This window comes from Puma concolor, chromosome C2, assembly GCF_028749965.1.
Source record: "Puma concolor isolate L17-30 chromosome C2, mPumCon1.1.hap2, whole genome shotgun sequence".
Taxonomy (NCBI): domain Eukaryota; kingdom Metazoa; phylum Chordata; class Mammalia; order Carnivora; family Felidae; genus Puma; species Puma concolor.
This window is the reverse complement of record NC_141675.1, coordinates 25,578,777-25,605,144: the sequence shown is the minus strand read 5'-3', so window position 1 is coordinate 25,605,144 and position 26,368 is coordinate 25,578,777. Positions and strand designations below refer to the sequence as shown.

General features: G+C 47.9%; 1 protein-coding gene and 1 long non-coding RNA gene across 2 annotated transcripts in view; one reads left to right on the top strand and one right to left on the bottom strand.

Annotated features, from left to right (window-relative positions):
- The window catches only part of LOC147577147 (uncharacterized), a 74,667-nt gene that overhangs the window by 11,990 nt on the left and 36,309 nt on the right, over positions 1 to 26,368 (bottom strand). Inside the window, exon 2 of the long non-coding RNA XR_015239951.1 lies at positions 6,164 to 6,236. This is a non-coding gene — a long non-coding RNA (uncharacterized LOC147577147). The remainder of the gene's footprint in view (positions 1 to 6,163; positions 6,237 to 26,368) is intronic.
- GALNT15 (polypeptide N-acetylgalactosaminyltransferase 15) overlaps positions 17,016 to 26,368 on the top strand; it is a 47,545-nt gene continuing 38,192 nt past the window's right edge. Inside the window, exon 1 of the mRNA XM_025913774.2 lies at positions 17,016 to 18,353. Coding sequence (XP_025769559.2) covers positions 17,809 to 18,353 — 545 coding nt within the window. The 5' untranslated portion in view covers positions 17,016 to 17,808. The remainder of the gene's footprint in view (positions 18,354 to 26,368) is intronic.

Sequence of the window (26,368 nt, the reverse complement as noted above, 5' to 3'; positions counted from 1 at the left end):
CAGCTGCATGACAATTCAGAGGTTCTATATAAATGGCTCAAGTAAAATCTCCATTTTATAATGCATGTCCAGTTTCCATCAGAGAACGTTAGCAGTGAGAATTCTCTGGGAACATCTCATCCTTTCCTTCTGTGAATATATGGAAGCATTTCCAGGACTACATAGACAATGAGTTGCAGAATTTGGACTGGGATCCAATGTCCACCACACTTGTGAGCAACCCCAGATGAGGCGCATAAACTTCAATTCTAGCCTCTAAGACAATCTCTCAGAAATATCCTCCAGACTTACCTCCAACTTACTCAGTATACTCACAATGTCCTTATTTAAGAATTGCAGGGGCGCCTGGGTGGCTCAGTCGGTTAAGCGTCCGACTTCAACTCAGGTCATGATCTCGCGGTCCGTGAGTTCGAGCCCCGCGTCGGGCTCTGGGCTGATGGCTCAGAGCCTGGAGCCTGCTTTGGATTCTGTGTCTCCCTCTCTCTCTGCCCCTCCCCCGTTCATGCTCTGTCTCTCTCTGTCTCAAAAATAAATAAACGTTAAAAAATTAAAAAAAATAAAAAAAGAATTGCAGAATTACCTGGGGGGGGGGGGGGTCTATGCCCCAAACTGTCTAGATACATAGCCTTCTGAACATGAGTCCTACTGGAAGGCTCCAGCAGGCCATGAGAGTTCTCTGTTCAGGGAACCAGCCCTGCCTCCTCTCTAAAGTCAGGGAGGGCCTACATTTCTGCCTGCTCCACTCTTATTGATTGGCAAACCGCTGTTGTCAAGAGTCATCTCCAGCCTATACACTTTCTCTCAAGGATCATCTCATGTTTGTAAAGAGATCACAAAAGATTTTCAAAAGCCTCCTTTAGAGACAGTCCCACTCTTGTGAATTGGGACACTGTGCAAAGGACATCCAAGGAGCAAATCCCAGTCCCCCATCTTGGGGACCATTGACCTCTTTATCTTCCTATACCTGAATGTCCTATAGCACCCGCCCGTCCCCTTCCAGGTGCTGCACAGTGTAAGGAGAGTTGGATGCTGAACCAGAAGCATCCAGCATCTGGATCATGTCAGACCTTTGCATATCAGACTATATGTATTTTCTAGTCTTTCCCTAGGGACTAAGATTGGGTTGCTCACAAATTCATCTCCTCTCTATCCTTTTGGATTTTACACTGTCAATGTTCACAGATTAGCTATTTCCAATGCCTTCCCATCTCAAATGGCAGATAAAAGTGGAAGAACTCAGGTTCAGCCAAACTGTGGAGGAATCACGAGCTGTGGACATGTGACCCATTGTTTGGGTGTCCAAGATTGTAGTAACACTGGCTAGGGTTTATTTCACACATCTACCCTGCTGTGTCCAGCTCTGATCCGGTCTACGGAAGGGAGGCAGAAGCTTTAAAAAATGAAGATAAACAATGAGGTCACAGTCCAGAAGAGCCAAGTCCTCCTGGACTCAGCCACAAAACAAAACAAAACAAAACCAAACAAAACACAGAAAAAAACAAAACCACAACAGTCTTTAGATCACTATGAGTCAAAGAATCATGTCTGGTAGGGTCAACTAGGCTGGGACTCACCAATTGGGAGAGTAATGGCTAAGAGTAATGGCTTAGAATTGAAGAATATATATGTATTTCCTGGTGATTCTGCCCTTCTGGTTGACCACTGACCCCTGACTGAATAGGTACTCTGCCATTCCCCACAACCAGTGACCTCTCCCTCCCTCTGTGTTGCAGAAAATGCCAGATGGTGGCTAATTTCCTAGTCTCTGCTTCCACAAATACTGCCATTGCAAGCTCCTTCTGACAATCTCTGTTCTGTGTGCAGGTGGAAGGTTGGGCAGGCAGCCCTGTCTCAGCTATGGAGTGGGTTGACTGGCTGTGCAGACTAGCAGATGCCAGACAAATAGCCCAGTAGGCTCAGCTATTTTTTCACGAGAAGAAAAATGCCAGCACAGTGACAAGAAATCATGGAGAACTCCACCAGCCATGACAAATGGTTGTCCGTGGACATCTGATAAACCTCGAGGCAGGAGGGAGGTGAGCTCACTAGACAGACACAGAGGTGCCTTGCCACGCGCACGTCAGGGCAGACTTCTCAGCATCTCTTGACTGTCCCGGGATGCCTGAGATTGTACATGAGATAAAGATACATTTTCCTGGGCTCATACCCAACAGGTGGAGTTTTGCACATCTTCCATCAGAGAGGTTGCAAATTGGCAGTCTGTGGGCTGAAGTTGGCCTGCCAACATGTTTTCTTTGGCCTTAACGGTGTATTTTAAAATGTTTGAATTCGTTGCCAACTTTTACTAATTGGGGATTTCACATTTTTAAAAATATGAATTTCCCACTTTTCTTGAAAGATCAGGAGATTTGAAAAGGATAGGCCTATTTTTCCTGCATGGCAAAAATTGGCTGTACTGAGCGACAGCTGTTCTTGTCCAACCAGGATAGGAACTTGCCAGCTCCTGCAGTCCCACCTGGCCTATTTCTCTTGCTTTTGTGACCTGCCTGACTTCTGGAGGCATCTGAGTTTACAGCCCCGGCCGTCCTGTTACAGATCCCCCTCTCCCACTATAGTAGAAACCCAGGCTGAATGTCAATTGCCAGGCTCTGTACCCCTTTGCCTGAGGTTTTTCTTTGGTAGCTACTCCCGCTGCTCCCTAGAAGGTCATAAATTGCCCCTTCCCAACAGTCTCCAACTGATGGGAGTTGGTGCATGCAAACCCCAGCTTCCTCCCCCTGTTTGGGATTATTCTGAGACACATGTTGTACCCTGGGTCCCAGAGGTCCCCAAGGATATTAAGCTCTAGTTACGCACTGTGGTAACTGTGGGATGACATACCCTTTAAAGGCTACCTGACTTTTCCTGTCTCTCTTCTCTCCCCACCAGTGTTTTTCCTTTCCTTTCCTTTCCTTTCCTTTCCTTTCCTTTCCTTTCCTTTCCTTTCATTTCTTATCTCACCTGAATAAATTAAGTGTACAGTTTATCATACAATAATGAGAATTTGTAGTAGCTATGCTTTATGCTGTTGTCATGAACACAGAAGTAGCGAATACTGAATCGTTGCTTCTGGGGGTTGGGTTCCTAGGCTTTTGGTCACAATGTTTTCACCAACCAATCAATATATAACCTTGTTTTTTGTGTTTATGTTCAAAGATATGTTTTTCAGTATATACTACTGATTCATAAACATTGAACTCGTCACTAACGGCACTATAACTCATGACTGAACGAAGCTTATTTAATACATATTTTCTCCATGAAGCACATCACAGCCTTCTTGGGCTTAGGAACACTTGACAGCACTTAAGTAATAGGCTTGGGGGCACCAACGAAAAGCACAAAAATGGGGAAAATGTGGCACAAAATAGAACGTGAAAAAGGGTACTTGGTTACAATATAGGAGCTGAAACAAGAAGGCAGAGTGTTACCATGTTTGACTTCAGCTGGCAGTGGACATATCAGGTGACCCCATCTTTTTTGTCACACTCTGTATGTCCACAAGTGAATGTGAAAGTGCCACGGATGTTGATTTTGAGGTTACAAATATTATAGTAAGGAGGCAAATTCACAAATATCTGTGAATAATGAATAATCAGCTATACCCCAGAGTCAGCTTCTGGGGGACCCCAAATAAAGACAGCACCACAGAAACGCTTTCTTCCTCAAATAACTCAGTAGCAACTAAAAACACTGGGAGAAATATTACACTATGTTTTTCAGGGATTGGCCAACAGGCAGCACAGGATCCCCAAGAGAGGGGACCAAACAAGGTGAGTCCTAAGATTTCCTCGGAGTATTGCCTAGAGACTGTTTCCAGGTTGCACTGCAGGAAAGAGGAACCCAGGTGGAACCTGGGGGTAGCCGTGAGTTGAAGAGATGGAGCTGGGGGACCAAGGAGGCCAAGCTGGTTGGAATTTACAAGGCGAAGTACTGGAGAGTCAAGAGCTGTGTGCAAAGAGAGCTTCAGAGGTTTGCAAGGATCTGTGAGTCTTCATATGAGCTCTGATCAGGACATGTGTGAGAGGAAACATGAGGAAGAAGGGAACAGAGGGAAGAATCCTCAGAGCTTACAGAGGGTGGGGAATATTAGTGTTCCCACCAGCCAGAGTGGAAAACCTTGTAATTCCGGGGGCATCAGGCAGAGAACTCAAAAGGGTCTTGCTTCGGTAGTGGGGAGAAATTGGCCCTCATCTAAAGACTGCTCGGAGGCCAAGCTGTTTCCGAGTAAGTGTACTACCTTCCAGAGCAATGCTCAATAATACAGAAATACAAAAATATCCAACAACCAAGAAGATAAAATTCACAGCGTCTGGCATTAAAGAAAAAATTACTAGGCACGCAAAGAACCAGTAAATTATGACCCGTAGTGAGGAGAAATATTAATAGAAACAGACCAAGAAATGACACAGATAGTATTAGTAGACAAGAACATGGAAACCATTGTCATAAATACATATTCCCAACATTTGAAAGTGGAGGACAGATTGAGCATCTTAGGTAGAGACATGGAAGATATAAAAAAAGATCCAAAGAGAACTGCTAGTGATAAAATTAGAATGTTTGAGATGAAAAATGAAAAAATACACTGGATGGGGTTCATAGAAAATTAGATGCTACAGAAGGAAAGATTATTTCACTTGAAGACAGAGTGACAGAAACTAGAAATAGGAAATCAAATTCAGAGAGTAAAAAAAGAGTAAGAGAAGTCAGAGGCTTTGTTAGAGGGTGGCTTCAAATTGCAGGTCATTTAGGCCCATCCCTGGAACCCAGTGGTATGCGGGCACTTGTGGTCCTTGGGAGGAGACACAATGGAGAAGCTGGACCAGGGGCCAACTTTCCCAAATACCCTGTCAAGGAGAAGGCACAGACAAGCCTCCTGCCATGCTTGGCTTAAGTTGGCTTCCAACGCTCCCTAGATTTCTTCCTTCAGGCCTTACAGATTCAGTGGGGAGCTGCCTACTATATAATTTTAAAGGATGTTCTTCCCAGGAAATGGAAGGAATGGCTGTGGAATTTTCTGTCTCTCCAGTTCCTTTCCTTATTTTTGCCCTCCCCAAAACATAGGAACCTTTCGTTTTAAGTCTGTCCACTCATTAATCAGAAAGGGTAGGTGACAAGAACAACAAAATGAAGATGAGAGAAATGTCCTAAATACCACCCTAAGTTTTCACAGATCTTGCTTCTACTGGATGGTAAAATATAAAAATGGCAGTGGGTTTGCTCTTTTCAATGGACATCTCTGATGCTAATAATATACACTGAGTAAAGGCTGAGGCCATGCAGAAATGGATATTCAAACACTAGTAAGATACCAGCTAACTTTCTTTTGATTATGAAATATCTCAAACATATTGAAAATCATGTAATAGACACTCACGTATTTATATTCCGAGTTTTTAAAAAGTTGATTTGTGCTCATATGGGCCTCAGATCTTTGGTTTTAATCAATATTTGAAGTTACGGAACAGCTGCATCTCCCTCCCCTACTCTATTCCATTTTTTCCTCCATTTCCAGTAGTGCTCATCTCCTAGAAGTGTTTTACTTTTTAGTAATTTTTATGTTTACCACATGTGCTTAACATGTGGTATTATTTTGGTTATTTCAAAAATGCACATTGTCCCATTACAACGTAAGTTTTCACGTGATAATTATGTTTTACAGATTTGTGTGTTGATGCAGTTCATGTAGTTTTTGTTCACTCATTCTAACTGCTTGTATGGAACTTCATTATGTGACATTATGTGGACATTTGGGTTATTTCCTATCTTCTGTCATTACAGTGCTTCAGTGAATATCCTTGTATGTGTGTGTGTGTGTGTGTGTGTGTGTGTGTGTGTGAACATGTACAAAAGATCTTCCCAGAAGCGCGAATGCTGGGCTGTCCAGTGCGTGCATCCTTGACATTACTGGATATTGCCAAAATGCTCCTCAAAGACACCAGCTTACACAGCCGCCAGTAATGTGAACTGTCCCTTTCCTCCCCATCCTTGTCTGAATTAGTATCACCAGGCTTTAAAAATTTTACCAGTCTGTATCTGGACTCGCTGTTCTGTTCCATTGATCTGTTTCTCATTCATTTGCCAATACCACACTATTTAATTATTATAGCTTTATAAATTTAGATATCTAGGGAGAGACATCCTTGTTCTTCATACTTACCCATTCTTGGTTCTTTACCCTTCTGTAGGAATTGTAGGACGGCTTGTGAAGATCTATGGAAGCTCAATTAGGACTGTGAAAAAAACGAGAGTGAATTTATAGATGAATTTGAGAAGAATTCACATCTTTATGATAGTGAGTCTTGTCACCCAGGATCATGCTGTTTCTCTGCAGGTTTGCTTTTATTCCTTTGATAAAATTTATATCTTGCCCACAAATTTTGTGAGACTTGTTACTAGGTACCTTAGAGTTTTTGTTGCTCAGATACCATTTCTCACTTATCAGGTAGGCTAAGATTAAAAAGGTTAATAACATCCTATACAGGTAATACCATGGGGAAACAGACATTTTTATCTTTTATTATTGCAAGTGTAAATTAATTCAACCTCTTTGGAGTACAATTTGTAATAGCTTTAAAGTTTTTAATGCACATTTTATTTGGCCCAGAAATTCCACTTGCAAGAATTCACAAATAATATTTAGCACACATATGTGAGATGTTGTGTGTGTAAGGATACGGAAGGCAGGATTATTATAAAAGCAAAAATTGGTAACAACCTATATGTGTATTGGTACAAGACCGGTTAAATTAACCACTGAATAGTTTACCCAGTCAGTGAAATACTATGTGGCTGTTAAATAAAATGAGGCAGCTTTATAATGTCCAAGATTTTTATTTTTTTTTCTTCTTCCTGCTTGCTTTAGGTTTAGTTGGCTGTTCGTTTTGCAGAATCCTAAAGTAGTAGGTTAGGTTATTGATTTGAAATTTTTCTTCTCTTTTTCTTTTAATTTTGTTAATGTTTATTTATTTTTGAGAGACAGAAAGAGACAGAGTGCAAGTGGGAAAGGGGCAGAGAGAGAGGGAAACAGAATCCGAAGCAGACTCCAGGCTCCTAGCTGTCAGCACAGAGCCTGATGTGGGGCTCGAACTCACGGACCCTGAGATCATGATCTGAGCTGAAGTCGGAAACTTAACCGACTGAGCCACCCAGGTGCCCCTCTTCTCTTTTAATATAAGCAATTACAGCTATAAATTCCCCTCTATGTAGCTTTAGCTACATCCCATAAGTGTTGGTATGTTTTATCTTCATTTTCATTTATTTTAAGTTATTTTCTAAGTTCTCATACAATTTCCTATTTGACCCATTGGGTTAAGGAGTACATTGTTCAATATCCCATATTTGTAAATTTCTAAATTTCTTTCTGCTATCGATTGTAATTGGTTGGAGAATATATTTTGTACGATTTCAATACTTTTAAATTTATTGAGGCTCATTTTATGGCTTACCATGTGTTCTATTGTGGAGAATGTTCCATGTGCACTTGAGAAGAGTGTGGGCTTTGTGACTGATGAGTAAAGAACAGAGCCACCTCTTAAAATTCCTTTCATCTCTTCTCCTACTGTTGTTTTCTGTAGTTATTTTTGGGCATCTCATCCTCCAAACTTGACATCTGTCACTCTCATGCCCCGTCCGTTGGGCTTTCTTCATGTTTTCCCTTTTCTCCTGTCTCACCTCTTTATTAGACGGATCGACTGAGCCTCTTTCATGGTGGATCCCCCTCCTCCGCCCCTTTCTCCTCTTTATTCTCCACTTTTCCCATCATTCAGATTCTCCCAGACCAAACGAGAACCTGAGAACCGACCAACACGAGAATCCATTTCTCTTCCCCATGCCTCTCTAGTTCAGTGTCTCTCTATCCATTTTCCTAAAACTGCAGCACAAAAAGTCCAGGAACTGGGTTGATAAGGAGAAAGCTCTCCATACGATCAGAATTCTCCATGTGGTTAAAATGAGCTGATGAAGACAAAAATTTTCCTTCTAAACCCACCTTCCATGGATCAAGACCCAGTGGGAGGGTCATGGCAGGATCAGCTTCCTCCCTCAAGGTCACCTGCTGAAGCTTCTTCTTAGTTCTGTCTATATGTCACAGAACCGAAGGCAGGGCTTTGAGAGTGACAGCCTCAAAGTTGGAACCAGTTTGGCTTTAATTCGTTATTGACACACTACTAAAAAGCCCTTTGGAAATTACAGCACCAGCAGGTGCCAAGCATGCAAGATCCCACGCAGCTTTCTAAGATCGTACAGCCTGTGGATGGGTGGAGAGATAATTGCACTTTCGTTGTTCATCAACAGGCCTGGAGAAACGTCAGACCTTTACATTTTATTTTGTTTTCTTCATATTTACCCAAATATTTGTACACATCTCTATGATTACTCCCAGCAAAGTCTGTGGCTGTAATTGCTTGTGGACCTCTCTTACTGACCATATCTTATTCATTTTTTTATCCTTCATGCCAAGCACCTTGCCTGGCACATAATGAATATTCAGTAATGTTTTCAGAATGAATGGAGGCAACATAATAATAAATACACCCAGTAGGGTTTCACAGTGCTTTTCCAAAAGAGTAATTATAAGTACTGCAAACCTCATATATTGGTCACTTGACTCATCTCTCTCTGAAATCCACATCGAGCCCGGTGCAATTATTCTTCCAAGTACTCTCAAAAGTTTAGCAGCATCTTTAATCCCTTCAGCCCCAGTTCAAGTCAGTGTAATTATCTGCCAAGTCTATCCTACATGTATTCTACAAATGCATAGGCACGCCCGCAGACGCACACACACACACACACACACACACACACACAAGCTACACATTTTCAAATTTGAATATTGAGGGTGGTGCATTCACCCTGCTTTTTACACCAGGACAGAAAGTAGACCTTTGCTTTCAGAATTAGAGGAATAACGAAAGACAGAGACACGTTGTTCTCCTAGATCTCAGGCCTTCAAAGCACCTGGAGCTCAAATGGCGGGATAACTGGTGCGTTTGCTCTCCATAATTTCTTCTGTGCCCTAGGCCTTTCCCCATTCTGGCAAGTGGCACCTTGGGGAGAAGAGGATGGCACTGAAGAATGTTGCTTGCAAAGAATTAAATGTTTGGCTTTGGAGGTCTAATAGACTAAATAGGGACAGAAACCCAGAAAATGGAAGAACACCTGAAGAGTATCAACAGTGCCTCCCTGTTCTGTACAAGAGCCAAAGGTCCCCAAAGTACAGTCTGCTGAGAGTAGATTGTGGCATCAGTAGCGACTGATTTCACCCAGAGAGGGCTCACGTGGCAGGTCTGAGGGTGGTTACAAGAATCTTGGTCCCCATTCAGAAGGACAGGAGAGTCATCGGCAGCTGAAAAGATGGAAAAAATAAGAAGAGACTCTTCTGGAGCGTTCTCACAACATGAAGCCAAAATGCACACCAACTGAATTTGTATGGAGTCGCTTGCCTGGTACATTGCTGCTGGGAGCTGGCAGGAGCTGTCTGAAGTCTTGTTTCTGGGCTCATCACGATGTTGATTTGGGTCATGGCCATTGCCCAAGTCTAGGCTTCCCCAGGCAGGCAGAGTCAGTGCTGCCACTCCCCCACCTATCCGGATGGATCCACAGGGGATAAGCTTAGTGTTTGTGATCTCCCTCCCTGTCTGCCCCTGGCTGGTATCACTGAGCAGCCTGTCGAGCAGCAGGGGGAATTTTCTGAATACTTAGGAGAACAGTTGTTGCCTTAAAAGAAATACATAATCATGACCTGAAAACAAAATAACGGGATCTTTTTTAAAAACTTTTTTTAGTGGAATTGGGTGATTAGAATGAATTCCAAAGGACTGTTAGGGTCACTGGGATTAGTTAATCTAATTAGTATATCTAAACTAAAAAATTAGTTGTTTTTTTTTTTTTTAAGACAGTCTGACTTTACAATATCAGGCATGGCCTTTACCCTTCAACATATTTTTCCAGGCATAATATAGAATATGCTGAAGAATGTTTCACTCTTTTAAGGACTTCAGATCTAATAAAGTGCTGATTACATAGGTATCCATTTTATTGCACAGACTTCAGATCAGGAAATGTGTCATAGTTAGACTTACATAAAATGAACAGAAGTAATCTTGCAGAATACTATAGGAAGTTGTTTCTTTCAGCAATTACTTTCCTCTACAACCAGGAAGAACAGAAATAAAGTCTTTATGCTGGTTGGCATCTCTTTCTTAGTTTGGATTCCACTAAAAGAACTTGGATGTAGGTAGTTTATGGGGGGAGAGAAACAGGAAGTCCAAGCAAGGGGATGGTGAGAATGAGACAAAGAAGGGAGAACATGGACAAAGGGTGTATTGATAAGCAGACTGCCATTGGGGACAACTGGGACCTCAATCCTGCTAGGAATTCTCTAATGAATTGTGGAAGTCGTATCTCAGAATAGTTTCTCTGAGCTTATTCAGTATTATCCACCAATTTCCTTTCCTTAATGACGGAAATTGCTCCGGTAGTTAAATCCCTAACTTTCCTGCCTCACTCTGCATGAAGGGTGAGCAAGCTCCCTGATGTTGGAGAGACGCTCAGATGGGCAGGGAGATGTGGGCACTGTGGTAAGCTCTCTGCACGAACAGCTAGTGTCCATCTGCAGCTGTGGTTGAACTCAGAGCAAGGCCAAGTGGGTCTAGTGGGTCTAGTGTAGTCAATCAACCATGGCTGCTAAAATCTCTTGGGGAATTAAAAATAAAATTTTATATATATATATATATATATATATATATATATATATATTTTTTTTTTTTTTTTTTTGTTTGTTTGTTTGTTTGTTTTAATCCACTAAGCCAGGAGAGGAAATATTGAAGGGAAAGCAAAGAGACCTTGGATCCTGATGGGTTCCTGAAAAGTGCCCTAAGCCCCTCCTCTAAGCCAATTCTCAAGGCGGAAAGTACATGCGGAGGTAAATGGCAGAAGCCCCAGATAGAGAGGACCAGTGTCCCCATGCTCAGGTACCGTCCGGGGTGATGGTCATTTCCCAGAATCCTCTTCGACCAGCACAGAGCAGGAGCGGGAGAGCAGGAGAAAATTCTTACATAGGTTTAGGCTGGTGGGTGTGAGGCAGTCTCAGAGAGTTCCCCGGGCCCCCCAAAAAGAGTGGTGTGGCTGGGCCTTGGGAAGACTGTGACCCAAGGAAGCCTTGTGCTTGGAGAATAAGTGGATTCAGCAGAACCTCTGTAGGGAAGTTTCTAGAAGCCAGATGGGAACGGGGCCCTTTCAGGGGACTCTGGCATAGATAAATGACAATGACAAGGACAGGCGTGCTCCCTCTCAATGCCTGGGCCCTGTGTAGCACCCACAACCTAGACCCTGCCCTGGGGAGAGGAAGGGGATGAAAAAAACGTGAACTTTCTGAGACTGGTTTATGTGTAAAGGCTGGATGGGTGTTTTTATTTTTGTTGTAAATAAACTCATGAACCCACACCGAGGAGAATGTGTCCTTGCACATCTGAGTCTGTGACCTGGGATTTGTACACACAAAACTGAGCTCCCTTACTTCCCCTTCATGCCCAAGAAGCAAATGTCCCAGGCCAGGGAGAAAGAGAGAAGCAACCTGAGTTTGGATTTCTTCTTTGTCATGTTAAGGGAGATGTATTCTTTATTTTTAAAAATTTTTAATTTGAATTGAAGTAGAATGACACAATATTATATTCGTTTTAGGTAAACAGCATAGTGCTTTGACAATTATATACGTTGAGGAAGAAACTTTTTTTTTTTGAGAGAAAGCAAGCAAGCGGGGGTGGGGGGGCAGCGAGGGAGGGAGACAGAATCCCAAGCTGAGAGCGCAGAGCCTGACATGGGGCTCGAACTCACACCGTGAGATCATGACCTGAGCCGAAGTCAAGAGTTGGATGCTTAACTGACCAAGCTTCCCAGGTGCCCTGAGGGAGATACATTCTTTGTGAGAGAACTCTCCATCCTTAGCTGACATCAGAAGCATCTGGAAGGCTTGTTAAAACACAGATGCCTGGGCCCACCCACATCAACTCTAGCTCAGTGTGTCTGAGAAGGGCCTAAGAGGGGTCTATATTCTTGGTCACTCTTGCGTTTGAAGATGACCCTGCTGGTGGTGGTTGGGCACAGAGGGGTGGCTTACAGGCATCAAGGATGCCACTCCTCCCTTGAGGTAGCCCTGTGTAAACCTGCTCTCTGTCAGTGCTTGTCATGGTGGCATTGACACACAGCCTAACCACTGGTGATGCTCTTTTCCAGTACCATCCATGCACAAGGAAAGCCAAGCCAAATGGGTTACAGCAGAGAACCAGGAGTGCGGTGGGGTTGGCCACCTCAGGCCCGGTTCTGTGAGGTGGTCTGAGGGAAGGGGGGAGGTGGGGCTGGCATGGCCTCCCACTTCTTTTCTCCCCTCTCTTAGGCTGAACATTGGGACCCGTCCCAGGCTGTCACCTTATTCTCAACGAGGCGTTCAGTGTACATCAGGTCTCACCTTCAAGAGCCATGAACTTGACACATGTTGCTGAGCGGGCACCGTGCTGCTTGTGGGAGAGACGAAGATGGAGGGACCGGTAACAGGAGGGCCAAAAAAAGCAAATAGCCATCACCATGTGTCATAACAAAGTAAAGCAGAGGACGTACCTTGGGGAACTATCTTTTCATCCTGTTTCTTGCTCTTCTCTTCACCTCAGGTTCAGATGGGAATCTGAATGGTGACCAGACATACCCCTGGTGATGACATCTTGAATCACCTGGGCCAGGTCCCCTGTTACAAGGCACAGTGTTTATTTACTAGCAGATGCCCACTGTGAATCTCTCAGTCTCTGACTTGTTCAGGCACTTTAACCTGCTACGAAATTGAACTGAAAGCTCAACTTTTTTCTAGGCAAATAGCAGTCTTTTCTACAGTAAAGGCGCTGTGTCCTATGAGAAAAGCCAGGGAGAGAGAGAGCTGAGGGAAGGAAAAGGTGGGCGGGCAAAAGGAACTATATTAGTTTCCGGGGCTGGTGTAGCAAAGCACCACAGACCGGGTGGTGCTTAAACGACAGACATCCATTTTCTCACAGTCTGGAGGCTGAAGTAGGAAATCGAGGTGTCGGAGACTTGGTTCTCTCTGGGGCTGTGAGGGGGACCCTGTCCCATGCCCCTCCCCCAGCTGCTGGTGGCTCGCCGGCAATCTTTGGCGTCCCTCGGTGCATCACTCTGATCTCTGCCTTCCTCTTCACATCTTCACCCTGTGTGCGCCTCTGTCCAAACCTCTCCTTGCATAAGGACATCAGTATTGGTGAATTGGGGTTCACCTTCATGACCTCATCGTACTTGATCATCTGCAAAGACCCTGTTTCCAAATAAGGTCGTATTCCCAGGTACCCATGTATAGGACTTCAACCTCTTTTGAGGGGACACAGTTCAACCCGTAATAGGAATACAGGTGAGAAAGAGAAGAGAGAGATAATGGGGGACAGGGGCTATGGGACTGTGTCCAGTCCTTCCTCCTCTAATTAGACCTGGACAGGGGCAGGGTAGCCCCTGAGGCTCTGGGAAGTGACAGAAGGGATGTCCCTAAGGGAAGTCCCATTTCTTTCTCTTTTTTTTTAAGTTTATTTATTTATTATTTCCATTTTTAATGTTTTATTTTACTTATTTTTGAGAGACAGAGCATAAGCGGGGGAAGGGCAGAGAGAGAGAGGGAGACACAGAATCCGAAGCAGGCTCCAGGCTCTGAGCTGTCAGCACAGAGCCTGACATAGGGCTTGAACCTGTGAACCGTGAGATCATGAGCTGAGCCGAAGTCGGACACTCAACCAACAGAACCACCCAGGCATCCCTATTTATTATTTTAGTAATCACCACACCCAGTGGGGGCTTGAACACATGACCCCCAGATCAAGAGTTACATGCTTTTCCGACCAAGCCAACCAGGCTGAGAGGAATACGGTGGAGACTAAAAGGACTTTATGTTGTGTTTGGAGGTCCATGGCTTGCTTGCTTTTGTTTTGAGTGGAAGACACAGAGAAGAAAATTCCAGCTGCATGAAGACAGAAGCTAAGTGCCAGGGTTGTAGACTGAAGATGCATGGCTGATATCTGGGTGCTAAAGGGGGGCTCCAGCTGGTATAAGCAGCAAAGTAACACCCCTGTGAGCCAGGGGCTGGGATGGGCCAGGAAGGCCTGCTGCTCCCTCTACTTGGGGTGGCTCTGTCCACGGGGGGATGTACATGGGAATTTTATTTCCTTCTGGGCAGACTGAAAGTATCACCCCATGATTATGGGCTGTGTGGAACCCTTTTAGGGCTGATCCATATCCCGGAGTCTCAGAGGACACACAGACCTCACTTGAGTTGAATCAGAATAGCTATAGCATCGTCCCTATATTCATTCAACAAATATTTATTAAGTGCTTACGCTCTGCCAGATACAGGTGCAGTCTCTGGGGAAACAGCAGTGAACAAACTGATAGAACAGCTCTCCTTGTGGAGCCCACCTCTTATGGAGGTGGGATGGGGGCACAGACAACAAAGAGCCAAGTGTCTTACTTATCAATTGTTGGGAAGAGCTCCAGAGACTCTTAAAGAAAGCAAGGCAAGAGGACAGAGAACACCATGGGTAAGATGGAGGGCTTCCGCTGTGAAACGGTGGGGAAAAAACACAAAAGCGAGTAAATGAGCCTTGTGGCTGGTTTCTGGGGAAAAGGCAGTCAAGCAAAGGATGGGCCAGGTAAAGGCCCTGAGGAGGCATGATGTGGCTGACGAGTTTGAAACCAATGTTGCCGGAGAGGGTAGGGGAGGGTGTTCTGCCCTGAGGCTGGAGACTGCGCATACCTTGTTCTCTGAAAGTCCCCTGGAATCATCCTTGTGAGCCTCAAAATGTACCAGAAATTCTAAATTACATCTTCCAGAGTGCCTGTGTCTTGAACCTGAAAGCCATACGACTCTCACCCCAGCCTACCCTGATGTGGGATTCAGAAAGCACGGTCCAATCCAGCAATTCCTAACTGCTGTCCATCGGGACACTATGCTAGCCTATTAGGAACAATCACATATAACCCACCATGTCACCTCTGACTCTGAAAGGCTTCAGGGGAAACACACACTCACACACACTCACACACACTCACACACGCTCTAGAAGAAGCAACAGAATCAAAAGGAAAAGCATTTTTTTTTCCATGAGATGTTTAAGCTCACATTCCAAGATCAAAATCAAAACAGAAACAACGAGCAATTCATTTCAGGAATTCCCCAGTGGCGTTCCTCCCCCCACTCCACTCCTGATTACTGGGAAGCCTGGGCCATTCTGTAGTCATCAGAAGAAATGCGGAGTTAGTCACCCTTGATCAGCTATTCGGGCCAGAAGCTCAGGAACTCAGAGCATGCTGGCGTCCATTCTGTCTCCCATCTACGTCTCGCGCTCCGTGACCTTGGATCTCATGGCTTCAGACATCATCCCTGTGAAGTTTTACCACCTGCAAGCCAGACCTCTTCCTTCACCTCCAGCTATTGCATGTCCCACTGCCTACTCTCCATGTCCCCTTGACTGTCTAGAAGACATCTCAAACTTCACATGGCCCAAGCAGCCACTGCCATTCATCCCCTTCTACCAACTCCTGGTCTCCCACATCTCGGCCGATGGCAACTCTACTCTTCCAACTACCAGACTTGAAAGCTTGAAAATCATCCTTGACTCCTTTCTTTCTCTGACACTGGTTATCAGTTCATCAGCAACTGCTGTAGGTTCTTCCTGAAAATATACCCAGAAGCCGGGGCGCCTGGGTGGCCCAGTTGGTTGAGCATCTGACTCAATTTCAAATCACGTCATGATCTCTTGATTTGCAGGATCAAGCCCCGGGTCAGGCTCTGTGCTGACGGTTCAGAGCCTGCTTGGGATTCTCTCTCTCTCTCTCTCTGCCCCTCTCCCACTCTCTCTCCCTCTCTCTGTCTCTCTGCCCCTCCCCCTCTCTCCCCCACTCTCTGCCCCTCTCCCACTCTCCCTCCCTCTCTCTCTCTCTCAAAATAAACAAATAAATAAACATTAAAAAAATACGTCCAGTAGTTGCCTACTCCACACCTCCTCCACTGATGCCACTTTGGTCCACACCCTCATCGTTTCTCGCTGCAATAATGTTAGCCTGACTTGACTCCCTGCTTCTGCCCTTTGCTCCCCCAGTCTGATTCCAACACAGCAGCCAGAGTGATCCCATTGAAATCTGAGTCAATTGTGTCTGTCCTCCGCTCACAACCCTCCAAGGGCTCACATCTTACTCAGAGGAAAGAAGAAAAGCCAAAATTCCTACGATGCACTCCGATGTCCCGTAGGATCCCCCCTCACCTCCTACCCCCACCTTACCTCTTTCGTCCTGTTTTCCATCCCACTCTGCCCTCCTCATTCTGCTCCTGCCACCCTGGTTCTCTCTGCTCCTCCAAAGGCCTGGCACGTGCTTGCCGCAGGACCTTCACATTTGCTCTGCCCCCTGCCCCAAATGCTCATCCTCACATCACTGCCTGCCCCTCCTTCTCACACAGATGCTAGCTCTTCTGTGAAGCCTCCCCTCACCACTCAGTGTCCCCTGTCAGTCCCCAGCTCATGCTCTCCAGCCCCTTTCCCTGCTTTACTTTTCTCCTTCACCCGTATCACCCCTGACTCACTGCCTTTCTAAATTAATTCTCTGTCTGCCTCTCCCACTAGAAGGTAAACTGCATGAGGCACAAATTTTGGTGCTTTATTCATTGCTGGACTCCCAGTCCCGGAATAGTTTTGGCACATAGTAGGTGTGCGTCAACATCTGTTGGTTGGATGAAGGAGGTTTTACAACTGAAGGAACATTCCTCACCGGATGCCCCTGCTTAGTGGCCAGTGCCTTCAGATGCTTTGGTGGCTGGAGGGGCATACAGGAGCTTCTCCCCCCCCCCCCCAGCTTCTGTCATTTTCAGAGGGACAAGGACAGTGGTCCTCAGCAAGGAGGGAGAGTCCAGCCTAACTTCACACATCGCCTGTGGGAGGCTGAAGGTACAAACAGACAGTTAGCTGTTTGCATCTATGCCACAGGCACAGGCTTTCTGAAACCAGGAGGGACTACTATTTCCTTCCCCTGTGGGTGGAGGAAAGAAGTCTTCCTATGAACCATGAACGAGATTCAGATCTGAACTTCTGGGATGTTCCTGTTTGGGTTTGGTCCTAGCAGTGACGGTTTATATTTTGCCCCGGAGCTGTGCGCTACGGGATTGTGCAAAGCCCGGGAACAGTGAGGGCATTAGGACCAGGAGCGAGGCTTGGCTTGGCCGGGACTGCATCTGGCAGAGGGCTCTCAGCTGAGCGCAGAGCTATGTGTGAAAGGAAATCAGGCGCTGCCTGCCGGCTTCACATCTGTTGATCTGACCTGACTTGAAGCGTCCAAAGGAGGACCACTGTCAGCGCTGCTGGACTGAGGACCCACCAGCTGCCTCTCCAGACATCGCCTAGCAACCTGACCATTCATGCAAGGGGGGAGACGAAACACGTGGGACTAAACACCTGAGCAGAATGGAATAATCGTTTTTTTTTTCCTTAGGAGAAAAAGGGGGTAAAAGGGGCCAAACAATTCAATTTGAAGTCCCTGTGAATGGGCTCTCAGAAGGCAATACAGAAATCCACTCAGAAAGGTCCCGTGGCTTTCTGATTATAAGTGGAAGTCAGTCTTACACATGCTGTTGGCAAATGTCAGATGGGAAAAAAAGGAGCAGGTTAAGTGACCAGCAAAAAACTTCCAGGTGGAACTAGGAAGCCAGGTTCTCCTGCAAGCCCGAAGGAACCTGGAGCAGGAGGAGGACGCGAACTTGAATATGACCTGTTGCATATGGCAAGTTCCAGCAACATGCTCCTAAGGAAGCGATGCAGGCATGGGCCGTGCAGACTGCAATTCCTGCTGCTCTTACTGATGCTGGGATGCGTGCTGCTGATGGTGGCCATGCTGCACCCTCCCCCGCATGCCCCGCACCACGCGGTCACAGTCCTGGCCACCCAACACAGCCCAGGTGCTGGGTATCGCCTGGACTTCGGGGAATCCCAGGAATGGGTGCTGGAGGCCGAGGATGAGGGCCAAGAGTACAGCCCCCTGGAGGGCCTGCCCCCCTTTATCTCACTGCGGGAGGATCAGCTCCTGGTGGCCGTGGCCTCACCCAGGGCCAGAAGGAACAAGACCCAGGGCAGGAAAGGTGGCAGCTACCGGCTCATCAGACAGCCGAGCAGAAGGCAGGATGAGGAGGTCCCAGAGAGGGACTGGGGGGCCGAGGAGGAAGATGGGGAGGTATCTGAAGATGAGCTGACCCCACTCAGCCTGGAGGAGGCGCTCAGTGCCCGCATCCCCCTGCAGAGGGCGCTGCCCGAGGTACGGCATCCACTGTAAGTAAGGCCCTGGCTTCCCCTTCCCCCAGGTACTGAGGCGTCATCAACAGACCCAGGAATGCCAACTTTCTGCCACCGGCTGTCCTTAGGGCAGCAGTTCCCAAGGTGTGGTCCCTGGACCAGCCGCAGCAGCATAACCTGGGGACTTGTTAGAAACGCAGAGTCTCAGACCGCATCCCAGACCCACTGAGTGAGAAACTCTGATTTAACCAGCCCTGCAGGTGAGGAAAAGGGGAGCTCTTACTGGTCCTTCCCTTCCCCATCCTGGTTCTAGTCCTTCTGTCTCAGGACTATCAGGTCAAACAGCTTTATCCATATACCACACAGGAGCTCGGGGCAGATGTCCTCCAACCCACCTTCCAGTTCTAACACCCCGCCTCCAGGACGTTTTGATATTATGATTGTTGTTAGGGTTTGCTTTCGTTTGGGGTCAAAGTAACAATCGCAGCTAACATTTACGTGACTCCTTCCATGTGCCTGATTTTAATCTAAGAGCTGTTCGTCTATCAGTCCTTACAAGATGAGTGCTATTATTACCATCAGGCTTATTTTACAGGTATGAAAACAAGGCACAGAGAGGCTGAGTAACTTGCCCACCGTCACACAGCTAGCAGGTGCCAAGGCAGGGATTTGAATCGAGGAAGGAAGAAGCTCCAGTGTGCCTGAACTGCCACCCCATTAGACTTAAGGGGACAGTCCCAGTGCGCAGGAGCTAGAATGCGGTGCTGCTGCAGCCTGACCTGGTGGGGTAGCCCCACCCCCAGAAGCCAAGCTGGAGAGTGCATCCAGGCTATACCCAGGGAGATGCTGAGCTCCCCTTGTGCATCCCCTGTCCTCCCCCTCCCTTACTGTGGCTGGCTGCAGAGGAGGGCCCCAGTCGGGCATCCGTGGCCGGTGCGACTGGTTAGCTCTGGGAAAACCCTTCCCTGTAAGCCACTGCTCTTCCTAGAGCCCAGAGTGCTTCTCAGGAAGCAAACACACGTTCAGACCTTCCGAGTGAGTGGATCCATCTAGAGCCGCAGTCAAGAGCAAGACAGTGTACTCCTCTGATCCCTGGTGGGGTTCCTGTCGGTCTGGCCGCTTGGCAGTCACCCTCGGGGTCACGCAAATGCAGGTCAGCACCCGAGACCGGCTTCTCAGATGGTGTGCGTGGGCGCCTCTCTCATACCCACCCCAACCGTGCTGCTCCAACTTCAGGTCTTGGCTTCAACAGCTCTTTTCAGGAAACTTGCAGACCCAGCCAGGCCCACCCCATTGCAATTTGGTGCTCTCAGCAGTTTTAATTCATAACCCTCACTACAACCAAAGCTAAACGGTCGCTGACGTATTGGTTTGATCGATGCCGGGGTCCCGTCCACGCACACAGGAAGCGAGTGATTGCCGAATGAGTGAACGTACTGTTTTCAAAGTCTTTGGATACATCTTTCTCTTTGGCCTAAGACAAAAACGAGTATCTTCATTTTGCTGATAAGAAGCATTGCCTCAAACAAGAGGGTCTCTGGCCACCCAGAGGCGTGTATGAGTGTCTCTGCATTATGCAAGTGCGTTGTGACTATGAAGTTCTGTGGGTACATTGCATATAGTTGTGCGTGTGTCGAACACGCACTGTATCGTGTGTGGCGAATGGATGCTACATACGTGTGCTGCGTGTAGTACGTGCGCGTAGTGGATTACGTGGTGCCCGCGTGCCTAGTGCCCGCGTGCGTTGCGGTGTGAGTTGTGCACGTGTAATCACACGTGCACATGTGTGTGGATGTGTCCGTGTCCTTATGCGCGTGTGCACATTGATAGGTGCAGTGGCGTGTGTGGTACACGCGTGATTGCGTATGTTTCGCCCTGGTGTGACGCGTGCACGTGTGTTGTGATTTGGCTTTTGTTGTGTATGCGTTTTTGCGGGACGTGTGTGCATGTATGTTGTGTTGTGCCCGGGCTACGTGTGTTTGATGTGCCTGTGTGAGTGTGCGACTCGCATGTGTGGTATAAACGCCTTGTTAGAGTTGTACACGGGTAGGTGTGCTGTGTGTGCTATTCGTGCAGTGCGAAGCGCACGGGCGTTGTGTGTGCGTGTGGTGCACGTAGGTTAGAAAGGCGTCGGGCGAGTTGTACGTGTGTGTGCAAGTGTGTTGTGTGTGTTATGCTTCTGGTGTGCAGTGCCTGGTAGGTGTTGGCGCGCCTGCACTGTGAGTGTGGGCACATTTTGTGTCACGTGTGCGACGTGCACTGACATCGCGTGCGCACCACTTCAGTGGTCACTGCTTCAAGCCAGGGTGACCACCTCGGCTCAGTTTGTCTCGGTCTCCCCGGACTGGGACGCCTCCCGGTCCCTGGCAAACCTGGACGGTTGGTCTCCCCGCCCCATACTTCCCTCCCCTTGCCCCGGTTCTAACGACAGCAGTGGGCTCTGTCTAGAGGTGTGTGGCGCCCTCTGCTGGTCGCATCTGCTCCCTGCGGCCTGTGCCGTCTGGGCCTTGGCCCCCAGCCTCTCCTCTACCCTCTGGCAGTTCAGGTGCTGGGTGTCTCTTCTGGCCCCTCTCAGGACATACAAGGGATCCTCTGCAAACTGAGGCAACAAGCCCCCACTGTCCCTCCAGGGTGACAGGACTCTCCTACTGTCAGCGCTTTAAAATCAGGCCAAAATTCAGCTTATAAAAGAACGGCCGTATATGAAGCACCTACTCTGTGCGAGTCCTGCTCTGCTTTCCCACCAGGGTTCGGAGAACTCTGGAGACCCCAGTCCCTCTGCCTTCTGCTGGAGTGTGCCAAGCACCACACACCCCAGGGCTTTGCACAAGCCTGTCCCAACTTGGGCTAGTCCAGTGCGCCCTTCGTTCACCGAAACCTCTAGACCAGCCCTGGCCTTAGCTCATCACCCCCATCCAGGCCACAGGCTTTTTCTGAGTACCTCCGGGGTCACTGCTGGAGGTCATTTTGAAAAGGGGCATGCCAGGAAGTTAGTCATAATGCAGGACCAAGACAGAGAAAAAAGTCAGTGTAAAAGGTCAAAAGGCAGACTCTGGAAAGAAAGGTAAAATTACGGTGAACTTTTATCTGAGCACTTACTATGTGCTAGGAACCCTGCTAAGTGGTTTTCATTCACTTAATCTTCCTAATGAACCCATAAGCTGGATACCATTAATATTTCCATTTTACAGATGTGTAAACTGAGAAACAGAAAGGCGAAGGGACTGGGGCCAGGTTATCTGACCAGGTGTGTCTGACACCGAAGTCATGTTCTTTCTGTTTGTTTAGTTTTGTTATTCTCGAGTTAGATAACATACAGTGTGATACAATGTGGCCTTGGCTTCAGGAGTAGAATCCCACGATTCATCATTTACACACAACACCCAGTGCTCATCACAAGTGCCCTCCTTAATGCCCATCACCCATTTTCCCCACCCTCCCACCCTGTCAACCCTCTGTTCTTTGTATTAAAATTTTTTTAATGTTTACTTATACTTGAGGGAGGGAGACAAAGTGTGAGTGGGGGCGGGTGGTCAGAGAGAGAGGGAGACAGAATCTGAAACAGGCTCCGGGCTCCGAGCTGTCAGCACAGAGCCCTATGCGGGGCTCAAACTCACAAGCCATGAGATCATGACCTGAGCCAAAGTCGGACGCTTAACTGACTGAGCCACACAGGTGCCCTGTTCTCTGTATTTCGGAGTCTCTTGTGGTTTACCTCCTTCTCTGTTTTTATCTTATTTTTCCTTTCCTTCCTCTATGATCATCTGCTAAGTTTCTCAAATTCCACATCTGAGTGAAATCATATGATATCTGTCTTTCTCTGGCTGCAAAGCCATGTTCTTTACCACCACGTTGTACTTTCTGGGCAAGTCACGTAGGCTAGAAGAATTTCAAGTTTTTCCACCTATAAATTAGGGAGAGCTCACACTGGTCCTCAGGGAGACACGGAGGAGGATGTCTGTCACAGCATTCTTGGTGGCACTGAAGAGTTGGAAACCACCTGGACACGTCATGGGTGGGCACCAGGGAAGCTGGGCACAGCCCAGAGACACCGTGGGACGTAGAAGCAACAGACTCGGTGCACAATACCCAGTGGAGGGAGACCTTCAAGTACCATGCTGAGTGACACAAGTAAGGCGCAGAAAAGGGGTCCATAGCACGACATCGCTGGGGAAATGTGAGCTCCATGCGTGCTGACCAATGCATTCTTTACAAGAACAGAGGAAGCTCCGGGGAGTGGCTGTGTTGTGTGGAGGGCTGGGTCCTGGGGCAGGCGCGGGAATAGCGAATGAATATATAGAGGAAGTAAAGAGAGGGGCCCACATGGGAGCCCCAGACTGAAGACTAGGACTGACTCGGCGCCTCAAAGCTGCTCTCACAGAGGGGGTCGGGGAGGAGCAGGCCTTGCCCTTCAGCCTCCTGTGGCACGACAGCTTTCAAGGCTCTTCCGAGCCCAGCTCTCCTTGATCATCCTGGGGCCCGGCGTAGGGCAACGATTGCCCGCATCAAAGAGGCTCCTGACTGAGAAAGCGCTCTGTAATCTGGTCTAGGCAGTGGCTCTCAAACCTGAATTCACATGGGACCACCGAGAGGGCTTGCTAAAATGCAGCTTCCTGGCCTCCTCTCCTACAGTACCTGACTCAAGGGTCAAGGGTGGGGCCCGAGAACTTGGTTTCGACAAGTTTCCTGGGAGACGCTCATGCTGCTGATGTGTGGGCACTCTTTGTATCTAACAGGTTGGACAGAGCCACGCTTCTCAGATTTTCAAGTGTATGCAAACCCCTCGCCCCGGGCATCTTATTAAAATGCACAGTCTAATGTAGTCGGCTAGGGGTTCCACCCAAGATGCTACACTTCTATCAAGCTCCCAGTTGGTACCGGTGTTGTTGGCCCACAGGCCACGTTTTTGAGCAGCAAGGGGCTTTATCGCTGGTTTGCCAAATATGTACTTGTGGATTCCCCCACATGGCTTGTTAAAAATGTAGATTTTCAGACCACTTTTCTAGAGACTCCCCATAGTTCTGATTTGGAATGCAGTGATCTGAATTTTAAAAAGCTGATGTTAGTTTGGGGAACCACTGATACAGACAATGAGCAGAGAGGTAGTAGAGCTCTGGAAGATTCCACAGAGAAGGGAGTCGTGGGATTGGAAAACAGAAAAGAGAAGTAGTGAGTAACACAGTCCCCTTCATGACCTGGAGTTTTGTACTTAAATATAAATGTCAGCTCGGCTATTGCTGGCTGGGTGCTACCTACCTACTCGCATCAGTTTATAGCTTGGGTTCATATTTTGGCCCATGTTAGCCTGGTTTATATACCCACAACTGTGACTAACTCACACACCCATAGAACAGGAAACCTGGGCCCGAAACCCGGCCCCATCTCTTACTGTGTGACCTTGTATAATCACTCAGCCTCTCTAAGCCTCAGTTTCCTCAACTGTAAAATGTAGATAAAATAACACCCTTGCGTGGAGTTGTAGGTTAAATGAGATAGAGTGTTGATGATCTTCCCTCCTCCCCGCCCCTCCCCCCCCCCCCCGCTCCCCCAGGATTCAAGTCCAAACGGAAGTTGTCCTTATCATATTCTGGAGTATAGGGTCTAGGAGTGGACTGAAAGATGGAGAAAAGCCAGAGCAGGCAGCTGTGGACATCACGTCATTGTCCTTTCTCTGATCAAAGAGTTATTTTCTACTCCATGGGCTGCTAAATCATCACTCACTTGGTGGCACACTGGAAGCACCTGGTACGTGTTACAAACGACCCATACTGGGGTCCCACTACTAGGGATTCTTATTTAGTTGGTCTGGGGAGGGGCCTGGGCCTCCCCAGGTAGTTCTGATGCGCAGCTGGGGCTGAGAAGCAACGCTGTGGGGCACCAGCTGGGCAATGGCATTTCACAGGCAGTGGGAAGACATAGGAAGGGGTATCCTCCGCTTCGTTCCCTCCCTCCCGCCCAGAGGCCGCTTTGGCAGCAGCTCTATATGGTCAAGGAGAAGGTGGTGGTGCAGTCTACCTTCCGGTCAGGTCAGTCGAGTTCCAGGCAGCAGGGAGCCACTCCAGCATGTCTCCCCACCCCTATGTTGGCCCTGACACCTGGGCTACAAAAGTGAGAGAAGACGGCTGGCAGGGCACCAATAAATCGGAGTGAGTAGGTGCGGCCCTGCGGTGGGGACGGAGGGGAGAGCAGGAAGGAGCAGGCTGGGGCAAACACCTGGTGCTGGAACTCAGCTTATCTACCCTCCCACTCAGGAAAGGAGGGAAAACAACCCAGTGTGGTGAGTAGGAGTGCTTGTTCTGGTGCCTGGCCAGCCAGGTCACAAGGGGAACTCACAAGTACCAAGCTTTCAGCCCTCAAGCCCAGTGTAGCCAAGGCTGGGAACCGTGCGTCCCCAGATCTCCACCCATCCTCAGTGCCTGTGGTGTAGACAGGCTGAGTATAACCCTTTGAGATCACGGGGCGCCTGGGTGGCTCAGTCAGTTGAGCGTCCGACTTCGGCTTAGGTCATGGCCTCGCGGTTTGAGATTCACGAGTTCAAGCCCCGGTCGGGCTCTGTGCTGACAGCTTGGGAGCCTGGAGCCTGCTTCGAATTCTGTGTCTCCCTCTCTCTCTGCCCCTCCCATGCTCACACTCTGTCTCCCTCTCTCTCAAAAATAAACATTTAAAAAAAAATGTAGCCTCTTGAGATCAAATGTGCCCGTGGTAGCCGATGCAGTAGAGTCTTGCTTTGTGCTTCGGGTGAGGCTTGGGGATTAGATCAGAGGTGGTCAACCTGCATCTTATCTTGTTTAATTCTTAAGGAAACTGCTATTTCCGCTGAAAGTATGGTCCTCAGACCTGCAGCATCAAAAATGCAGACTTTCAAGCCCCACTCAGACCTACTAGATGAAAATCTCTATTTTTAACAAGATCTCTAGCTGATTTATATTCATGTCAGAGTTTGAGAAATGCTGATGAGGCCAACGGTTCACAGCCCTGCCTGCACATTGGAATCAGCTGCAGAATTTTATAAATCATCACACCCAGGCTCCACCCCAGACCAACCAATTAGATACAATTCGAGGGGACTCTCCTAAGTGATTCTAATGTGCAGCCAGGCTGAGAACTCCTGCCAAGGCCCTTTTAGGTGAAAAGGAGCAGAAACACTGGTGTTACTGCAGGTGGTGGGGTTCCTGCAGTTTGCACAGGAAGCGAGGAACAGGGACAGTCCAGGGAGGACTGCAGGGGTTAAGGAGGAGGACAGGAAAGACACTCACGAGCCATGGTACTTCTAGGGCTCAGCCTTCCTGATGTCCTCCAGCAGCTGGCGTCCCTGGAGCCTGCTCATATCGCCCTCATGGCCACTTACTTGCTGGTGTCTTGTCACTAACAACCGTTGTCCTCTACTCAAGCTCTGGTCTGGAGGCCCAGCAGCATCGGGATCACCTGAGATGCAGAACCTCAGGCCCCACCCAGACCTCCTAGATCCAAATCTGCATTTATGGAGATGCCCGGGTGGTACAGGTGCAGGTTAACGTGTGAGGGCACTGGGCTACCTCTTGGCTTCTGCTGCCTCACCTTTGACTTACTGCCTGTCCTATGACCTGCTACCAACTGCTGATCCTCTCTGTATGTCTGAATATCAAACTCCTTGAGACAGAGGATCTGGAAGTTTCACTTGGCCATTATTTGGGGGAGGCTATGCCTGTTAGGGGAAACTATTGTGCCAGGATGCTTCATAGGCTCTGGTCAGTGTTCAGACCAGCGACTACCTGTCAGTGCCCACTTTTAGTCCAGGGCTGAGGAGCCAGAATCAGAGCAAAGCTAAGGATGCCTGGAGCCCCTAGAAGGAGGCTGTGAGGCTTCTGAGGACCCTACAAAGAGACTGTGTGCCCCTTCTATGACTTCTCTCTAACTCTGGGGAATGATAGGCTGGCAGCATTAGCCTTAACCACAGGCTCCAGCCTGAACATACTTCCCTCTCATTCATAGGAACACTGTCCATCCCTCACAGGATCATCCCCAGGCCGTGTCCCAGCCCTTATGTCTCCAGGTATGGCCTGGAAATTGGT